Below are 20,460 nucleotides of genomic sequence, written 5' to 3'. Positions count from 1 at the left end.
AAAGGGGAGTACCCTGGGGGCAGGAAGGTAGAGAGTACCTAAATACCGTTCTTATATTAACGGTTAGGGACTTACTTTCTCCATAGGAGCTTGTGTAGCTTTGCGCCAGGCTCTGCTCAGGAGCCTGTGCCAACTCATTTTGATGTGACTGAGTCACTCCTGTGTTCACACAGATGTTCATTGCATAGGTACACATCAGACGAGAAGGATGGGAGTCTGCAAGGATATATGCATCATGCATATATCTTTGCTGTTTTTTCCAGGATGAGGAATAAGATGAAATAATATTCAGTGAAGAATTAAGTAAAGGTTTCCTCCAGTGAAGCTGGAGAAGTCCAGCTCTTGGTGGACGGAAAACAATGCAAAGAAGATGAAGTCCATCAATAAGGGTGACGTGTTGAAGGCACACAGAGGGAGGACAGAGGAGGTTGTCTGAGAATGAAGCACACTTTTTAAGTGGAGGATAGCTGTTGAAGTGGGGCAGGAGGCTCTCTCTCACAGCAATAGATAGCTATCAGTTTTGAAATTGATATGCACTCACTGCACTTCATATACATCTGCTTTTTCAGCAAGGATTTGATAAGAACATGATGGGATCTTTAGCTGGAACAACATTCAGGACCCTCTCCTCCAGATTTTAGGAGCCTCTCCACACACGTTCAGGCTGCAGGTGAGAATGGGGCCCTTATGCATGGGGAAGGGGTGGTTCTGGGGGCAAACGAGTGGTGTGTGAACCCCATGAGCTCTTTGCTGTTTTTAATCTCCCCTGAAGTGGGTTTGTGAGATTTTAATCCCAAATCTTATCATCCCAAACTGCAAAGTGTTTGTTTCGATGAAAGGTCATAAATTGTGCAGTTCCTGGGTTTAGTGCAGATGTTGCCCACATTATGCAGCTGTGTATTTTAGACATGCTCAGCACAGATGCCATAGGACAAACCTGCTGGACTTAACTAGGCTCCATGTGTCTTCCTTACTTACTTTGCCAAGCAATAACTGATTAATTGCATTTTGCCAAATCCTCTCAGGTGGGGCTTTTCGCAGGAATCTCTCTGACAGTACTTTCATTCCTGAATTTTGAATAATGTTATCCAGATAGTGTCAGTAACATGCAGTTAATTCCAGCACATGCTATGGCATTAACCATCAACCCTAGGGATTTTTTGAGCACTTAATAATCCGCCTGTAAGCCTCACATCAAAATTTGGAACTACATGCTGTCATCTGAAAAATCCCAGTAGAGAAACCAGATTAGAGAAATCGTGGGCAGACTTTTCAGGGCATCATTATGGTTTTTTCTTCAGTGTGAAATGAGGATTGAATCTGTAAGGTACTTTTGATTCATAATTCCCACTGAAGGGAAAAGCTTTAAGCATTTTTCAAATATCTGATGTCTCTATGATGGGGATTGAGATTATCCAAAATGAATTATTTGCTCCCTTCCCCAACATGCTCTTTGTGATCAAACTAAGCACAGTCCTCAGGTAAGAGGAAATGGTGCAAAAGCCCATTGCTTTCCTCTGCCCAGGTGCGGATTTCACTTCTTGCTCTGTTGGGATGTTTCCACTGAGACTCAGAGGAGCATGGAAGTCTAGGGTGAAAAGCTATGGGGAGTACAGAAACTGGGTACAGGACAAGAAAAAGATTAAAAGTTGGTTTTGAATGTAATGAAAAGATTTCTTGAATGCTCTAATTACCTGGGCTTTTGGTTTTTGTTTGTTTTTCTCCATTTCAGAATTTGGAATTGGTTCATGTCCAGGAAGACAACCCTTTCACATTTACTTAGGATGTTAAAGATGTAGAGTGTTTCTGAGTTTAACTCAACTGTAAAGCAAACTAAACATATGGATTTCATGTGGATGATACTGATATTTTTAAGCATTTTCTTCTTTTTAGGGGGAGAAGGGACTTCTATTGAGGTTATACTTTCTTGATGTCAATAATTATTTTTTTTTGCAAAGAGTGTGTCTGTGTAACTATGTACATGTCGCTGTGTATGTGTGCATGCAGGCAACATACATGCGCACACATGGTGAGTAGGATCTCCCTCCAGGCTTAGTCCCCTGTCTTCCACCGAAAGTCGGTGTGAGTTGTGCAGTTTAACCCCCTTGCAGAGTTTTGTCCAATTCCACCTGATCCATGCACCAAATACTGCCACACTAAAAACGTCACAACCTATTTTTACCCACAAGTATAAAAATTGCCAGTTTTAGGTCCCCCATTGCATATGGCCATTATAAACAGATACACACAACAATACTCTTCTTTACAAAGGCTGATTATTCCTAACATTTATAAACACAAGCTTCTTTTCTGCTTATGAATTTTTCTCCAATGAGCTCTTCTAGTTATTAGTATTTTCTTTCCTGTCACGTGAACTCTTTATCTCAAGAAGCAAATTGACATCTGCAAACTCTCTGCCGGGTCTCAGTAACCCTTCTCAGAAGCTGTATGTGAGGGGACAATTGCAACACATCTGCAGAGCATGAATATTACTGGGTCCCGAACCATTTTGAGCGCCAGAACAACTCAATCTCGTGACTGTACCTGGACAAATGTGGCATTTGAGAAGCTGAGCTGGAGACAGGCAAAGTGTTTTTCCCCTGGGATCACTGACCACCACACAGGACTGAAAAAAGTGAGGGATGTGGCCTTTTTAATCACATATTGGTTTTACTGATCAATGTAAAGAAATAGTATTAATATGCAAAGGAATGTAAGCACTTGTGTGAAGTCAGGTTTGGAAATATTTTATTTCTTGTGATCTTTAATTACATGAATCACCCTGTGATGCTAAGGCTGTGATAGAGGACTGCTGAGCTCATTTCAGGGCAACCCACTTCTTATGACAGGAACCATGTGATGAAAGAGGCTGATCTTCCTCTGTCCAGAAGAAAAATATCCTCTACCTGTCCCCAGAGGGGTTGCAGCTCAGATCCACAGGGAAAGGACCAGCTGAGGATGCATTTGCTGGCTGTCCCACACACATGGTTATTGCTTCGTCAAACAGTGCAGGGGCACAGGATCCCATTTTGCAAATATCAGGGGTGCAGGAGGTGCTTGGGAAGGATGAATTATGAGCCTGGAAAGGGAAAAACAGTCTCATTTTTTGCAAGTGTCAGACTCCTAAATTGGTGGAAATTAGCACGTCCCCGTTCACTTCACAGAAATGGGGTGATTTATGCCCGCTAAAGAACCGTCCATGAAGTCCAGATTTGCTCTGACACAGCTCTAGAGCTAAGAAATGCGGTCTGCTTGTTTGTCCCCCATTTAGACCATAGGGAGTGCATGTCCACAGAGGGAGATCATTTTCCAGCTGGTTTTTCTCTTGAACTACAAAGGGTGGCTTAATCTTGTGCACTTTAATGAGCAGCAACTATTTGCTTGCCTTCACCCACGTTCAGTCCAGAGCTTTCTGTGCCGAGCTCCCAGCCAAATGAGAGAGAAAAAAAGCACCTTTGAAGTGGAGAGCTAGAACCAGGCGAATCCGGTAGGACAGTTTCAGGAGCATTTAAACAGCAGCAAAGGAGCCCCAGCCCGTGGGCATGCCCTTGCCATACCTTCCAACTCTTCCCTAGCTGGATGTATATTCTCAGATGCACGGTTCAAAATGTTTTCAGCAGGACCCAAGACTACGGATGTCCAAAATGGTTGCAGCATCCACAGGCAGGATTGTTACAGTTTTGGTGTAAAAGTATGTTGCATGCAATTTTGCATTCGGATTTGTTCCTGTAATTACATGTTCGACAGAAGTCCTGGGAGCTAATGTTTTTCTCCATAAAATTAATTGGGGAAACCTAACTACAAAATGTAATGATGGAATATTGAGGAAACTCATTCTAATTGACTGTTATTTAGGCTTTATTTTAAAACACTGCTGCTGCTTTCACTGGTAATGCAGTTTGCTGAATGGCTGTATAAGGCACAAAGAGCTGTAGCTATATGATCATCATCTCACAATTAAATTTACAAGTACTGGAGATTTCGTTATTAAGTGTTAGACTCAATGAGACAGATACATCATTCACATAAATTTTATTAAGTACAGCAAAGTTGTTTTTTCCAAAGCTAATAAAGTGATAGAAATAAAATCTGTCTCCATCCTCAGAGATCTTCAAAACATGACTGGGCACAGCCCTGAGCAATCTCATCTAGCTTTGACGTTATCCCTGCTTTGAGCTGGGCAGACCAGAGAGGTTCCTTCCAATCTAATTTTTTTTATGATGCTGTATGTTACTGCTTTCATACCTCAAAAAATAGCTAACTCAAGAGAGCAGCAGGCTGTGTGAATTGTAACCGCTCTGCCATCCCAGGCCTATTTTGCAGCTATTTCTTCCCCAGGAAATTCTCTGATGCTCAACTCTATTTTCCTCTCAGTCTCTCTTTTTAAAATCTGGACTACAGACTCCACCCAAGTCACTGAAGTGATACTGATGCCCAACTGTGAGAAGAGAAAGGAAAATCAGACTTATCAGGGTAACTGGCATTGTTCATAACCAGCAGTTTCAGGAACTCAGTGAGGTCTCCTCCATCATAAATGGATGCTGTTTTCATCTCCAACAAAATTTTTTTTCATTCTAGGGAGGTATTGTTTCTTAAAGGCATGTTTTTAACTGTGACATCTTCTTCAATGAGCTGGTTTCCTGTTTCTTGCTTATTTAAGAGCCAAGGTAGGCCATACCCCCAACGATAGGGATGAGGGCAGGTCTACAGCACGTAGCACATGCCCTGGGTCATAGTGATGGAGAATTACTGAGGAGGGAAGGACCATAACTAGCAGCACTGTTAGCTCTGCCAGCAGCAGAAGTAAGAGCAGTTGGGGCCTGATTTGTGCACAGGACACACAACCATGTAAATAAATACCATACTTGTTTGTCCTGGACTTAGCAGAGCTTTTTTTGGTCTATTTTCTCATAAATGCTTTGTTTGTTTTGTGTATGTACAATCCAACCCACCCCAGCATTTCAGAAGCCTCATGGACGAGTAGAAGACAGTAGGCAGTTTTATTCCTCTCTGACCCCACACCAGTTTGAGACCAACTTAGCCTACCAGTCCATAGCTATACAGTGTATTCTGTAAGATATAGGTATGTGAGAATAATGTATCAGAGTTTTGTTTTGGCTGTACTGTATGTATTTGCTTCACTGGAAAAGCTGAAATCAATAAAAATTGCTGAAATTTCTTCAAGCTTCCAATTTTGGATGGTTTTATTTTGGTTGTCTTGCCAGTGTTAGGAAAGAATAAAGCATCTGTTTGAAATGTTCGTAAAAGCCTGTTACCCTGCAGCAGTGATCAGTCTGGACTACCCTGTCTTATGCCAATACGAGTAACGAAGCTGTAAATCCCGTTTCCTCCACCATTACATCCTTAGCAAGCCTCAGTGAGTTTCTCTCCCATGAGTTTTTACAGTCACCACTTCAATCCATGAAAAATTTAATTATCGATAGCATCTTTTGTGTCACTGCTGTATGGTTTCAAAGCTTGTTGTGGGGAAAAAACCCACACCTTAGTTTCTTCTGAACCTGGCTCATATGAGCTGTGTTTGAAGCTTTCTAGGTCTTACATTTAAAAAGTGTGACGAGTTTCTCTTTGGTCCAGTCTGGAAAGTCCCAGGACACAAACCAGTTCCTCAGACAGACCCATTAGCTTGTCACATGCAGTGACCTTCTCTGAACCTTTCCCAATTAAACTATTTCCTTTCTGAGATGAGGAGACCAGAACAGCATGCAGTATGCAAAGGGTGAGTAAGCCATGGATTTATGTAGAGACATCACAGCCACCTTTCTGTTCTCTTCTTCCCTAACAATTCCTGACATTCACCTTGTTTTCTGCAGCTCTGTTGTGCGTTGAGCTGTCACTGGGATGGGCTGTACATCATAAAGTTGGTCATGGTCATCTCCAAGCCCATCATTTACATGTGAAAATAAGATTATTTCACCCCATGTGTATCACTTAACATTCCTCTATGCTGATGTTTGTCTGTCATTTATCACCCTTACCTTGTTGGTCTATAGTTCCCCAAAACTTTATATACAGGCATGACCTTCAGTCCTCAGATATGCAATGATGTTGGTTTCCCTGTATCAGGTATAGCATGTCATAGAAATCTTCCCCATTTCTCACAGGCATCACAAATTAGAAAAAGTAAATACACAATCTTTCCTGCTCTTCTGCTTTCTGAGTATTCCTTTCACCCTTAATACTTATTGGTCCTCCAGTCTCCATGACGGGCCCTCATATATTTGAAGATGCTCTTACTATTTATGGCTTATTCTTCTGACTTCAGCTAGTTGTTCCTTCAACTCCTTTTTGGCATTTTTAGTATGGTTTATGTTTAACCTGACAGAGGTTATGAAGTCTTTCCTATTTTTGTCTTCAGCTATTTGAAAGACACCTTCTGATAATCTCCCTCTCCTACTGCTTAACCAGGCCAGTTCCCTTCTGCCCTTCCTCAAGGTTTTCTTAACTGGTGGGATGTACTGGGATTGTGCTTCAATATGATAAGCACAGTCCACATTGTCTGTAAAGTTTAATTCTCCCTTTTATTTTCCCTTAAGAAGCATCATCCTTTAAGTTCCCCTTTTGGAAGATGAGTACACAGTTGTGGATATTTAGGCTTTTGTTGATCCAGATGTTGATGGTATGGGGCAGCTCTATAAATGTAAGATCTGAGGCCAGACTTTTCATGCTAATCGGGACCAAATTTAAGGCTGCATCTGCTTTGGGGACTTCCCAGCCTGCTCCATGAAATTGCTGTCGACAGCATCTAAGAATTTGGCCTCTGCATCACATCCTGCAGTAACTTAAGCCCAGTCTACACAGGGATAGCTGAAATGCAGGATGCACAAAAGACTTTGTACTTCCAGTACTGGGCAACACTGTAGTGTATAAACACTGGCAGCAGCCTTACAAAAGAAATAAGGAAGCAGCATCCTCTTGATCTCCTTCAGAAGAAAGTTCTTCAAAGAACAAACCTGGCAAAGGGGAATGTGATCTCGGGTACAAGGTGTGTTTAGCTCATTTACTCAACGCAAGGCTGAGGAATAATCCTTACCACTGAGAAGTATCGTATGAAAAGAGGATTCACAGCCTATCAGACAGGCTTGGCACAGCCTGTAAATCCATGCATGGGAAAAGAGACAGACGTCACCCCACGCCACATTACTCAGAGCTCCTTTCCAGGAGCACCCTTTGCTGCTCTCCTGCGATTTTGGAAAGGTGGGCAAGCACTAAAGGATTAAGCACAAAGGCAAAGCATCCAAACCCAAGTGTCTTGACCAGTTTTGGGTGGAACTTATACAGCAGTACTTCGAAACTTAAATTGCATTGGCAACCATTGTCATTCCTTACTTAAGCTGGTTCTAGGCCACAGTGCAGCAGGCATATTTGCAATTGGTTTTGAATGTAGTACCTAAGTAATTGTCTTATTAAGGAGTAGTGCATCCAGAACTCCTTGGAAGGATTAAATGTTGATATCACATTCATACTGGTGATGTCCATTCTGCAGCTTCTTCAGGCACAAATCACATCTGAAGGCACATCTAAGAAAGGTCATATAAATCATAGGCTAGAAGAGCAAGTTGTCTTTTACAGAGTCTAGCATAGATGCAGAGTGTCTAAAAGTAATGCAGATGAGTCCTACCTCTATATTCTTGAGCAGGTTCTCTGGACACTGAAGAAGGGCAGGACATGTTATTGTGGCTCTCAGCGCATGCTTCCAATTTGGAAATTAAGAGTTGCTCAGCAACGAAGCCAATACACAACTACGTGCTTGGATCTCCCTCTATCCATTTGCAGCATGTAAAATGAATACCAAGAAACTAGTATGTCTTTTTATTTTGGGATCTGTATCCTAGGTATGAAGATATAAGAAAAGCCCATTTTTGGACAGGGCAGTCTGTAGACACACACAAAGACCACAGGGCAGTTTGCAAGAAAAAGACAACCAAGGCGCTCCTCGTGTGATTCAGATGCAATGAAAAATGCATCCCCTCTAGAGCCTAGGTCAGAGACCAGAGAATTCTGTGGGGGAAGACAGTCACGGATGCATTGATTTAGCTCAAATGCATTGGTATTGCAGCAGGATTCAAGGGAAGAAAATGGATGCTGCAACATGCAGAGTACCCACAGAGCACTCCTCCTCCAAAATAGAGCGAGGACTAAGAAGTTCTCGGAAACCTTACAGGTCCTACAGCTCATGGGATCTCAAATAATACATGGGACTCCACCAGAAAAGCCTTATCCCACCAGCAAAGTAGCCCCCAATATAGCCGCCCTCTCCCATCCCACAGTGCAACTTTTGAGTCCTTTATCACTGCCCATGATGCTTTCAGAGCAGACCCCACTCTCCATTTTCAGGTCCATGGGATACCTTCCCCACAGATCCCAGGCATGCCCAGAAATACTCAACTTCCCCAGGCCACACCCCAGAGGATCATCACTTCCCAGCCAAGAGCAGTTCCCAATTTCATGGCACAGAGACCACATTGCACTGCGCAGGGCATGCCTCGGAAACACCAAGCCCAAGCCACACACCGCAACAGCACCAGCAACCCCACAGTACCAACATCTCCTGCTGGGACATACTCGCTCAACAAAGTTTCTCTATCTCAGTTTCCCACACACTGGGTGAGATCACCCCAAGCAGAGGCACTGCTGTGGCATCCCGACCCCACAGTCAGATGCCTTAGGAGTGCCATGGTCCCACACGGCACGCTGCTGGAGGACACGTGGCAGCCCATACCAGAAAGCCCTGCCCCATAAAAGCAAGGCATATGCGGAAGAGCTTCAGCATATGCATGGCACCCACAGCCCCCACAGTGCTCGTGCACCCACACCCCAGGGCATCTCCACCGCAGGAGCCGGGGGCCTGGGTCACGAGAAAGCACAAGTCCCGTGTGAGGCACAGTGACTCATTCCCTAGCTACCTTCCCTGTAACATGCATGACTTTGTGCTCCTCTATCATATAACCCTCATTTGTATCTTTCCCACAGTTATGTGTCCTTGCAGATTTAATCTTGCCGAGCACGGAAGTTGTTACCTATCTAAGATTGCACTTGGCCACTTTCTTGGTGTTTTCTAAGCTTGCCTTTGTCTCAGAAAAGCCTTTTGAGGGATTCCCATGAAGCATCCCAAACACAGGGCCATGTCCTTTTCTCTCATCTAACATCAGGAGGTCTCTCCTTTGTGCTGCTGGGATGCAGGAAAAAGTTGCAGCTCTACCTGAGCCTTTATAGCATCTTCTTCTCCATCAGGGTGGGTGGAGTAGTGACATCTAGAGCAACATTTCCCTGATTAAGGAAATTCTGTATGCAGTTTGTCAGGATGTGGCATCCACTCCTGGATGCTTACACTGAGCATCTTCCATCCAACTGAGCCCCAACAATTGTTTTCTAGCTCCAGCTCCCATTACAGCCCTCTGCAACTTGATAACCTCATGCAGGAAAGGCTTTGACAAAAGAGTAATTACCTCCCTGCTACCACCCTCCTGTGCACTCGTTCTGTGCTGAATGCAATGCTCTCGGTGGCAGAAATTAGATCCTTGGTGCTCCCAGCCTCCTCAGCCCAACAGCTGATGATGAGCAAGAGAGCGTTTCAGCACAAGGAAGAGCATTGCAGGAATCTTCGTAGGGTACGAGGGGATTACATTGGGATGGTGGAATTGCTGGCAGTAATTTTTAGGTAGCAGATCTGGTCCTGATTAACACTTTGGTCAATATTCCAGGTCTTGGATGAGATCTCGGATGTCCCAAAGCTGAGAGATGACCAGATCTGACCACTGCTGCTGCAGTGTCTCCAGAGCTCAGCACAGTCATACCCATGCACAGAGCTTGCAGGATACCTTCCCTATCCTGGTTTCTCCCTTGACCTTCTGCCAGTGGAGCTGTCTGATTTCTGCAAATGAGAGGCAAAGCAGTTAAAATACCCCCAGCCTGTGCAGCAGTGAATAACCCCCTCATTGCACAGGCGTGCCCAGCTTCCCAAGGCAACAAAATGGGAAAAAAAGCAGGTAGATATTTTCAAAAGTGATAAAGGTATTGGAAGTTCGTGGAACTGTAAAACCCAAATACTTTCCCAGAGAACTGGAGTTCCTCCCTCCTTTCCCTGGCGCTTCTCTCCGCAAAAAGCCTTACAAGTGCACTGCAGGATCTTACCTAACAGATTTGAGCTCAGGCAATAGCTGTAACTGCTTTTGGGTCCTGAGGCCAAGTTTCAGTCTGACAGATGACCTAGACTGGGTGCTGTACAATGAAGTGTAGCAGAGATTTGCTTTGTGCATCTTATTGCTTTCTTCCTTATGTTTTCTATTCTTTCCCCAGGAAGCCTCTTTATCTCACAGTACAGGTAACTCCTGCTTCAATCAACAAGAATCTCTCCTGGCAGAACAGGAAAAATCAGTCTCACATCAGCAGTGCTGAAAGAAACGCTCAAAAAATGTAAAGGAAAAAAAATGGAGATTATCTGAGTGCCTTTGAGTTCCACCCTGAGCTTTTCTTTAGCACGTTTTACCCGTGATGAAAACTGATTCTTGTTTCCTTTGAGGGGAGGAGAAACAGCCAGGAGGGGGAAAGGCACTGGTTTAGTATCACAGCGGGGCTATTGGCAGGATCACAGCAAGACTCTGGATTTCCCAGGCAGCAGCACATCTCCTAAATGGCTTCCCTCATTTTTTTCTGTGCAATGAGAAACTGGCTGTGCCTTTCCCAAATATTTTTTTTTACAAGGGTAACCCAGAAGCAATGTAGAAATTATTTCCTGCAGGTTGTGGAGAAGCAGAGGGTTAAAGAAGCAGGAGAAAGGGGAGAAGGAGTAGATGGCTCAGGCGAGTGTTTATGCTATTCAAAGCCATGATTCCTTGGTACACAGAGCAAAATCCACACCCATTGCCTTTCTGCCCCTGGAGCCTGCCTGCCACAAGCTCCTGGGTGAAGCAGCAACACCACTGCAGGGCTCAGCCACCGTGGGAAAGTCAGTGGAGCCACGGCAAGTCCTGCCGCGTGGCGAGACCCAGATGCAGGTGAGTCAGAGCCCCACCTTGCTTTGAACAGGAGGAAGCAGAGCCCGTGGAGAGGCACCCAAAAAAAGGCAGAGCACGAGAGGGTGGTTCATACCCACGGGGGCCCCCAGCAACTCATCCCCACTCCCAGGCACTGCAGCCTGCAGTTAAAACAGGAATGAAGCCGTGTGCCAAATTAGCCAGCGTAGCAGCCGGTGGGATAACGAGAATGGATGGAGGAGTTTTTCCTCCAGCGATCGAAGCATACCAGGGAAAGACTGACAGTGACTGGCAGGTCTCCAGCAGGCAAGAAGGGAATGGGATGAGCAGTCACCATTACTCATGGGCAGGTAGCTAACTGCTCAGCTTTGCCCTGGGAAAGGTCAAACAGAGCCCAGTGCTGAAAGAGCCAAGACCACGGTATGTGGGAATATCTTCTCAATGACTCTCCTCTAAGCTGTGTCCTTGCCACCACCCTCCTGCCATGGACCACATCCCTGCAGGGGGAAGTGCCAGCACGAATGGGCTGGGCAATCCCCAGAAACCAAGTCTGGGGCTTTGGTCCACACATCTCCTGGTGTTTGGCAGAGGGATGGGTCACTTTCACCTCCATCTTGAGCTGGGGGGACAGGAGTAAGTCATGGTGGGGGGACATGTGCAATGTCATGCAGCCCCGTGGCTGTGCTAAAGACAGGGTTGTGAGCATGATCCAGCAGCAGCAGAGCTGCAGGCACCTTCCATAAACTATCCAAAGGGGAACGCAGCCTTCCTGGGAGTGGTTCAAGCGCAGCACCTCCATACCCTCCAGTGCAAAGCTGGAGTGCTCACCACAGGAGCACCAGTGTGGCACAACCTGAGGCCAAATCCTGAGGAGGAACCAGGCCAAAATACTTGGTGTCTTCAGGTTTTATTTGGCAAGATGCTGCAGGGGCAATCCCTGTTTGAGAGCACTGTGGCTCTTTCTATCCATGCTTATGGACATGCCACTGGGCTGCTCCTCCTTCCCAGAATGACCAGGAACATGAGGATCCCCTGCCCAGACTGTTGTCACCACCGTGTCGTTCTCCTTTGGGACCACAGAGGAGCTCCATACAAGCAGAGACACCAACGCTGACACCACGACGGTCTCTAAGGCTCCATCCTGGGTGGGATATTTACCTCCTCACTTTCTCCTTCAACATCTTAGGCCCAGCTAGCAGTGAGTTTCTCTCATTTACAGGTGCATATTTTGGCCCTTGGGTGTCTGTTCTGTGGGCTTTTGAGAGGGTCCCAGGCCATGAACATGTGGTCCCTGCTTCGATGCTTAACACCACCCTGCAGGCACAGCAGATCCAAAGTCTTGGGGAGTTTGCTGTGCCTCTTCCGTCTCAGAAATCCTGGCACAAAACTCCTTACCTAACCTAAGGTGCTCTGAGATACCCCCAGATATCTGCTGGCTGCTCGAAGGGCTCAGCACCCACAATACACATCACTGATCAGGAATCTGCCTCCAGCACAGAGCTCGTGCTGTGTCCCTGGGAGAGAGCCCAAAATCTGAGTCTTCGTGTCGGAACCCAGACTCTTGCTTTCAGCATACTGCAGAGTAACCAGGCTATTGGCTTCAGGCAGACCTTGGCACCAACTAAAACCAGACTGTACATTCAGGGCCTTAAATTTCACTTGCCAGGGAAGGACTGTCCAAAGCCAGCGGTGATTTTGCATCGTTCTCTGTTCCAAGGTACAAACCTGAAATGCTTTAACAGGACCATAGGATTTTCAAAAAGGATGAGTGAATTCAGAGAATTCAGATGCTTACATGTTTTTAAAGTCATCTTGGGGGTCTCCAAGTGTAATTTGTTCAGCACAAATTTGCCAGCAGTGATAGCATTTGTGGTGCAGCGAGGGGTACACTGTGCCAGGCTGCTGACAGTGTGGAAGATCTACTATCGCCTCCCCTCCCCTCTAGCTATGGGCAGCTATCATACGCCCACAACTACCTGCCTTCTCAGTTGCACAGCTTTGCAGGGTTTGCAGGACAGCTTGCTTGCATTTTTTTTTTTTCTTAAGCTGCCAAACACCAGGTCTCCATAAACTGAGCTAAACAACCACATCTAAAAAACTTTCCCTACCACCCTGTCCTTTATTGCTCATTCCTTGTTAGAAGAAATCACTTAGGATCAATCCACCCTCACTTGGGCAGCTTAAAATTAGACACTGAAGTCTAAGATAGTCACTCTGGGTTCCCTTCATAGCTAGTGGAGAGGAATAGTCTGCCCAGCAGGTGGTTCACCCCATCATCAGACAGAGGTGGAAGGAGGGGCAAATTAATAATTTTCTATTTCCACTGCTGAGTAAGGAAGTCCAGATTAAGATAAGTGATGCTCAGACATAGCTAGGTAGCCCAAACCTCACCCTTTATCTTTTGTGAGTGCACATACACAGAAACACCCATTGTAATACTATATTGCAAAGGGACAATCTTCTTTCCAGGATGTCAGACCAGCTTTGCCCTGGCAGGACAGGACGGTGAACAACACATTTCTTATGTCTTCTGACATGAATGTGAAATTAGTGTCAGGCCATCAAGGAGGGTGAAACCAGGCAGAAGCTTTGCAATGCTCCTGCAACCTTGTGCTGTGCCTGTGGGGGACCCACCATTAGAGTGTTCCTAATTCTTGTCTTGCCATCACCAATTCTCTGAAGAACCCACCTCCTGGAGTCATTAAGCTATCTAGGATGTTTGCTTTCCTTTATTTCCAAGCAAAAGGTTGCAGAGAAAAGCTTGACCTGCCCAGCACCACCCATGTGCTGGAGGGTAATACATCTTTATGGTTAGGATTAAGAGGACTTCACTGTAAATAGCTAGGCCCTATGACTCATGTTCATAGCTTGGTTCATTTTGTTCATCCTTGGATAGAAACCCTTCTAACTGGATTTCCTTTGCAATTTGTGGCTGCTTTCACTGTATCTGGTTGGACATAATGCAATGCAAAGAAAGGCTGGGTGGCAAAGAAAGCTTCATCTGATTGTCCAGCCTTGCCTTTTCTGGTGGTGGTCTGACCCAACAGTGAAATGAGGGTTGGAAATTGTATAACGTGCCAGTAGCCTGCAAAGGCAATGAAAATGAGACATCTTTATTCCCCAAACAGGGATAGCATGAATTCATCATTTGTGTCCAGCAACACAAGGAAACAAGACTCATCTCATGGACTTTTGCGAAGGTGAGTGCTGGAAGCCTGGCTGCTCTGCAAGGGGAGATGCTATCAGGTGAAACCTGAAGTTAGGAAGTGAGCGCCCAGTGAAAGCAGTTATGTCTTTAATTTACGTTTGTGTCGTGGAAGATCTCTCACATGTGTGTATGTGTGTGTCTGTGTGCAGGCGCATGCATGTGCCCAAGGGATGAGGCTCATTGCTCAGCCTGGCCTTTTCCCACAGACTTAGAGCTTGTGGTATTGCTGGAGTATGTTCAGGTCAAGCTGGAGACACAGGCTGAAGGTCTGCAGAGCGATCAGGGCAGCCCATGTGCAACCTTTCCCTAAGAAACAGATGGATATTTATGCTCAGGGATGGTCTTGAATTCAATAAGAGGCTCAGTTTTGCACATGAGGCCATTGCAATGGGGCCACGGGGCCAAAAGAGTTCAAGCACCCAATTATGAAGGCACATTTCCTTGCAGCAGGCCACATCACGGCACACACGGCTTTTGAAATGCCTCTGGCAAGATCCTCAAATTGCCAGATGCACAACTAGTGACCAGCTATGTAGATGGAGCTGTTATATCCACTATACTCCACAGGGCATGGCAGCTGTCTGGCCAGCATGTCCTTTGCAGACACAAAAATAATACTTTTAATATTACTTCTTTGAACATAACCAGACACACATGAGCTGCTTTGCACAGACAGATGCTAATTCATCTCATTCATAACCTTCTGGGCTATTTAATTTTACTCCTCTCTGTAGAGATTTCAGGTTCTCAGATGCTGAACTTGAGCCCTAATACACCCACATCAGGGTATAAATTATAAAAAAATCCACTGGCTTCATTCTTCCCTTTCTCATCCAAGTGGAAGCTAGTAGGAAGGAGATTGAAATTATTGGTCCAAATTCCAAACTTTCAAGCATTCTGTCAGGGTAAGGCTAAGTCTTAGCATCACTGCCAATTACCTGTGTAGCGATGCTAAGCCATCCTATTCTGCCTGGCTCGTGTTAAGGAGCTTTAGTCAAGAGGCACTGAGCTTTGGCAAAGAGCTGTACTGAAACAAGGACAGAACTGGGTGTGTGGACAATTCGTTTTTTAGGGCTGTTAAGCATCTTAGGCTGAGCCTGGACTTCATTGCTCTGTCACAAAAAAAAGATTGCAGATAATGAGCTAATAACACTTCACTTTCCCAGCCTGCTTTGCATCTTCAAAGCGCTCCACAAGAACAAACTAATTAACTGTCCAGAGAAGAAGCTCATGACTAAGAGCTGAGAAACCATGTGAGTCAATCCACTTGCAACAGCTCTTTGCAGATTTCAGTAAAAACTCATTTTGGAGGAAGGTCTGTTTACTGGCCTGACTGGTCACACCAATCCCCTGCCACATTCCAGGGGTGTGAGCGGTGCGGATGGACCCAGCCCCGGAGAAGCCCCACCGACTTCAAAAGAGCAACACCTCGACAGGAATGCCCCAAAACCAACCATGTGGCTTCCTCCTTTTAATTTGCACACGCACTCGGCGCGAGTTGAAACTGCTGAGCTAACAGTCCCTTTGCAAACCTCCACGAAATGAGGGCGCATCCCGCTCTGCATTGGAAGACTTTATTTGCAAACAGCCTTTTTCCAAGACCATTAATTCAGAAAGAACACACCATACGAAGGTCTATTAATGGAGAATTATTTTTCCTTAACGTAACCTTGGGTGCTATGAAGCTGGCCTTGGAGATGTGTCTCCAGCTTGAGGAGCTGTGTTGAAGTCCCAGTTCTTATTCCTTGCTTTGGGCAAATTATTAAGCTTCCACAAGAATGTGACTTCTCTTGCAGGTCTTTGGCTTTTGGGGAATGTGGGTCCCATTTACTTGAGCAAAATAGAGATGAGAACATCTTTTTTTCTATGGGTAAATGAACTCAGAGACCCAGCCCTATGAAAGAATTCAGACATTTCAGGCCAAGAATTTTGTCCTGGAAACTCCTGCCTATCTGTGTATATTTCCGCCAGGAAACATCCCTGGTCTTCCTCTGAGTCAGAACCTCTAAAGGACAGACCAAATTAAATCCAGTTTCCCCAGATCCTCAGCAAATTTCAGCCCACAGGTTGTGAGGGACTGCTGGGGAGGAAATGCAAGTTGGGGGCTTGCTAAAGGGTAGATGCCTTTCCAAGGGAGACACCAAATCCCAGGACACACTTCAGGGATGCCAGCTTCACAATACCTCAGTCCCGGGGATGCTGGGATTTCAACATACAATCTCCCCGCTGTAGCATAGGCATCCATCCCACCCAGCACGCAGGCTGCTGAGGACCCTGTGATGAAGCACTCGCTGCCCCTCTGTTTTGTCTAAGGCACTAGAAAGACCAATTCAAAACTGCAATTTCCACTAAAGGATTCAGGTGCCTTAGAGAAACCTTTCTGTAGCTGTAACCCTCACATCTGTGAGGGAGGTCTTATGGGCCAAATGCTTTTCCATAGAGCACAGGGTCAGATTTCCAAAATATCTGTCTCAGAACACAGAGGTTGAGGTCAAGGTCTGGAAAAAAAATCTGTGGAAGAGTTTTGTGCCTATGAGAGCCTGTATCTTCACAAAACATCCAGGGCTGGTATTTATGCTGTACCCCATCTGCATGGAGACACCCACAGCTGGGACTTGTAGCAGGCAGTGATTGCACCCACTTGGTTCCTCACCTGGTTCGTGGGCAAAAGCTTTGGGGGCTTTTGCATCACTTTTCCTTCTTCCCAAAAGAGAATTTCTTCCTTCTGAGTTGTTTATTGGTTTGCATGCCAGTAGGTAGTCCTGCCCTTAGCCCAAGGGCCTGCAAGGTGCAATTGGGATTTTTCTGCAGCTGCCAAGAAATGCCAACAATTTCTAGAATCCTTTAGTTACTCTTCCTTCACAATGACGATGTTTGGATGGCTGCAGTTAATCACAGGGCTCAGGAACTTATGGGACTAATTGCCCCATCAAGCAAATAACCAGGAGCTGGTTCCCATCCTGCCGCAGTGTGCTCCTTCCAGCCAGGACCCCGTCTCCCCAGCTTTGCCCTGCCAGGTCACACAACATTGAATCACCCTCTGGAGATACTTAGCTCTGCCCCACTGCCAGGAGAGACCTGGATTTGAAACCAGGCCATGAGTATATCTGCTAAGCGTCACTGTGAGCTGGGATCAGTTTGGACCTACAGTGCCTGATTTACTCCATGCAGCTGGAGGAGCAGCAAGTTGAGCCCTGGCTGGAGCTGATGGTCTCCAGGGATCCTACGGACACATCTGGAGCCCAGCAATGCTGAGTTCTCCTCCATGCTGTGGCTGCTCCACCACGGAGCCTTTGGTACAGCCAAGCCAACTTGGCAGCCGTGGAGGATGTGCTCTGGGCAGCAAGGCAGGTGATGGGGACCTCCATGAGGTGCTCAGCCCAAGGGAGGAGACCTGTCCTCTTGACGGGGCCCTTGGGGACCTCTTCCAGCACCCAGAAATGCTTCTTAGTCTTTGCCAAGATGATTCTGCTTGTAATTATTATTATGTTTGAAACACTGGCCTGGACAAAAACGCTGAGGTGGAAAACTTCTCAAAGCCAAATATTCCCTTTGCAAAATATGTTGGTCCAAAAATCAGCAGAATTTGAGAATGGCAAAACTTAGCAGAATTTCATATTCTGTCTGTTTCATTTTAAGGTGTGGCATGGCACCCAGTTAATACACTGACAGGTCATAGTATAGCATGCAACGCCACCTGAAAAGTTACAATAATTGCTCTATTTTTACAGCTAATCAACAGCATCTGCTTCACAGTGAAAGATCAAAGTGTTTCCCTGGATCAAAGTGTTCTGTCTGTGTCATGATATCAAAGTTAGATTTATTGCTCTGTGAAGGCACAACTGTGTTTGTTTACAGGTGCAGATAAAAGGTACGAGTGGCTCACAACACTTCCGAAACCAGGAGAGCACCATCAATGGACTAATTTCAATATTGTACTGTGCCACAATCTAACAAATCAGTTGTAGTGTGTAGCACTGGTATTATAAACCAGCGTCATATAGAGAGAGTACTGAATGCTGCAGCTCTGCTGGGCTTAAAAACCAGAGCTCAAAGCCACGCTCCTATCAAGTCAAGGAGAGATAGGAACTTGAATCTTCCACCTCACCAGCAACTGCTGTAACCTCTGAGCTGTTAGATAAAGGATGTATTGCCTTCCTCTGCTGCTCTTCCCTCCTCCTCTGTGTCTTTTGTTTAAGGCTCAACCTCAGAGGCAAGCTGAGCAAAAAACCCATCTGCTTTGTGCAGGTGCTGAGCTGCTCAGCAGCATCAGGCTTCATCAGCATGAACACCAGCAGCCACAGCATGCAGGCTGGTAGCAAAGAGCAGGCAGGGATTAGGCAGGCATGATGGCATGTTGGGGTAGGGGTCAGGCACCCCCAGGCACTCCTGGGTCTGGCAGTGCACTTAAATAATCTGCAGCAGACCAGCTTTTTGCATATTTCTTTCATGCAGGAAGACATACAAAGAGAATTGCTGTGTAATGAGGATTTTCCCAGGCACAGGTCATGCCAGGTCTGAAGGCAAAGCCTGCAAGTTCACACTTCAGCATGCATTTCCATCTCTTTCAATTTCCAACAGGCCCAAATTGGAGCTTATCTGAACAGGACACATATCGTGTGCTGGGTTCATGCGGTGAGAGTACAGGGTGCAGGACCTTGCTCTTGGCATAGATGACAGCACTTTGTGAACAAAATCACATCCCTCGTTAAATGAGCTCATGACTGGGTCTTTGACCATCCACAGACTTAGGACCTGAGCACTGCCATCTGAGAGAATAAAACTAAAACTCAGCATTGCATCCACATGCCCTTCGGACCACCCCACCTGCTTCTCCAATGAGGCTCGTCCAGTGCACGCACTCAGGCTCCTCTGGTCCAGCTGTCTGCTGCCAGCACAGCTCCTGAGCCCTCTGCTTCCCCTGCCAGAGCACAGACTCAGGCAGCTGTAAGTGAACGATACCCTAAAATGCATGCCCTGCTGTTGGGTGCCCATGTCCTGGGACAGCCCATCCACTAGGACTGCCTGGGGGATGCCACGGGCACAGTTCCCCTCTGCCCATCTCTGCTGTTTCACCTTCCTCTGGAGGTGCGTTGCAGGATCCGGCACAGCAAGCTCTGTGTGTGCGTGTGCCTACAAGTACCCGTGACTGCGTCTGCGTGTGTGTGCGTGTGCACACGTGTCTGGGACTCTGCATGTACGTATGTGTGTGCGTTGGTATGCAAGGGAGCACACAGCCCCCTTCCCCTGTGGGGAGCAAGGCAGCAGGAGAGTAGCAGAGGCAGGAATATTCTGAAGATACCCGGCCTCAAAGCTGCACATGTGGGCCTCTGAGACCCGCCTCCTGTGGGTTTACCTGGAGATGATACCATGGGAGACACTGCTAAAGGCTTCGGCTTTTGTCTGACAGCTCACTGTTTGCTGCAGGGCTTTGTGCACCAGCTAAGCACAAGTGAATTTGGTCTCCGTGTGCCCTTTGGGAGGGGAGATGGGTCAGGATCTGTGCAGCTGAGGCCAACGGTGGGGTGCAGGAGAGGGAACAATTCCCTCCAGTGCTCCAAACCTCCCTGAGATCTGTGCCGTCCCTTGACCTGGGCACTGCCTGTGACTGCCAGAGCCACCTCTGCAGAGTTGCTGCTCCTGCAAACCGTCACAGCAGCTTTGGTGCTCAGCACCACTCCAGGTCAGAATATAAGGTGCTGCACCACCTTTAACAGTCATGGACCTTATGGATCCACTGCTGGTCAAAGGGCTGATCACAGCTCCCATTAGGTCTCAGCATCTCTGTGCTCCTGCCTGTGGTTCCTGCCCTGCACTGAAGAAGAACACAGTTTACACCTAGGACTTCAGCTGAAACCTGGGCATGAGAGCACATGCAAAAGCAATGATTCAGACATCACCAGGAAGCTTATTTTCCTTCCACTAAGTGCCAATAAAATGCTGCTTCCAGACAACCGCTAAAGCCTCTTCCTTTCCATCCCAGAGCATTGTTGCCTGCTTTGTCAGCGGGACTTGTCTCATGGACATGGGTCATTGCGTAGATGCTAAACTGAGCTTGTGTGCATTAAAGACTTCATTGATGATTTAACACATCTGTGGAATCAGCATAAACCATGGGTGACTTTAACCAATTAAAGATGATTAATTGATACCTATGAATTAGCTGCTATAGGCAGTGATTTACAGGGCTAAGGTATTAAATGAATCTTAAAGTTTTATAAGGCATTTAAAAATAATCATAAAAAACTAGCAAACGTC

At 46.2% G+C, this 20,460-nt stretch overlaps 1 protein-coding gene across 1 annotated transcript in view; it reads left to right on the top strand.

Annotated features, from left to right (window-relative positions):
- PKP1 (plakophilin 1) overlaps window positions 1-5,166 on the top strand; it is a 46,987-nt gene extending 41,821 nt beyond the window's left edge. Inside the window, exons 13-14 of the mRNA XM_052815763.1 lie at window positions 570-670; window positions 1,733-5,166. Of these exons, the coding sequence (XP_052671723.1) occupies window positions 570-641 (72 nt within the window). The 3' untranslated portion in view covers window positions 642-670; window positions 1,733-5,166. The remainder of the gene's footprint in view (window positions 1-569; window positions 671-1,732) is intronic.
- Window positions 5,167-20,460: the final 15,294 nt, after the last annotated feature.

The sequence above is a fragment of the Harpia harpyja genome, chromosome 19 (assembly GCF_026419915.1).
Source record: "Harpia harpyja isolate bHarHar1 chromosome 19, bHarHar1 primary haplotype, whole genome shotgun sequence".
Classification (NCBI taxonomy): Eukaryota; Metazoa; Chordata; class Aves; order Accipitriformes; family Accipitridae; genus Harpia; species Harpia harpyja.
This window is presented reverse-complemented; position numbering and strand designations above follow the sequence as displayed.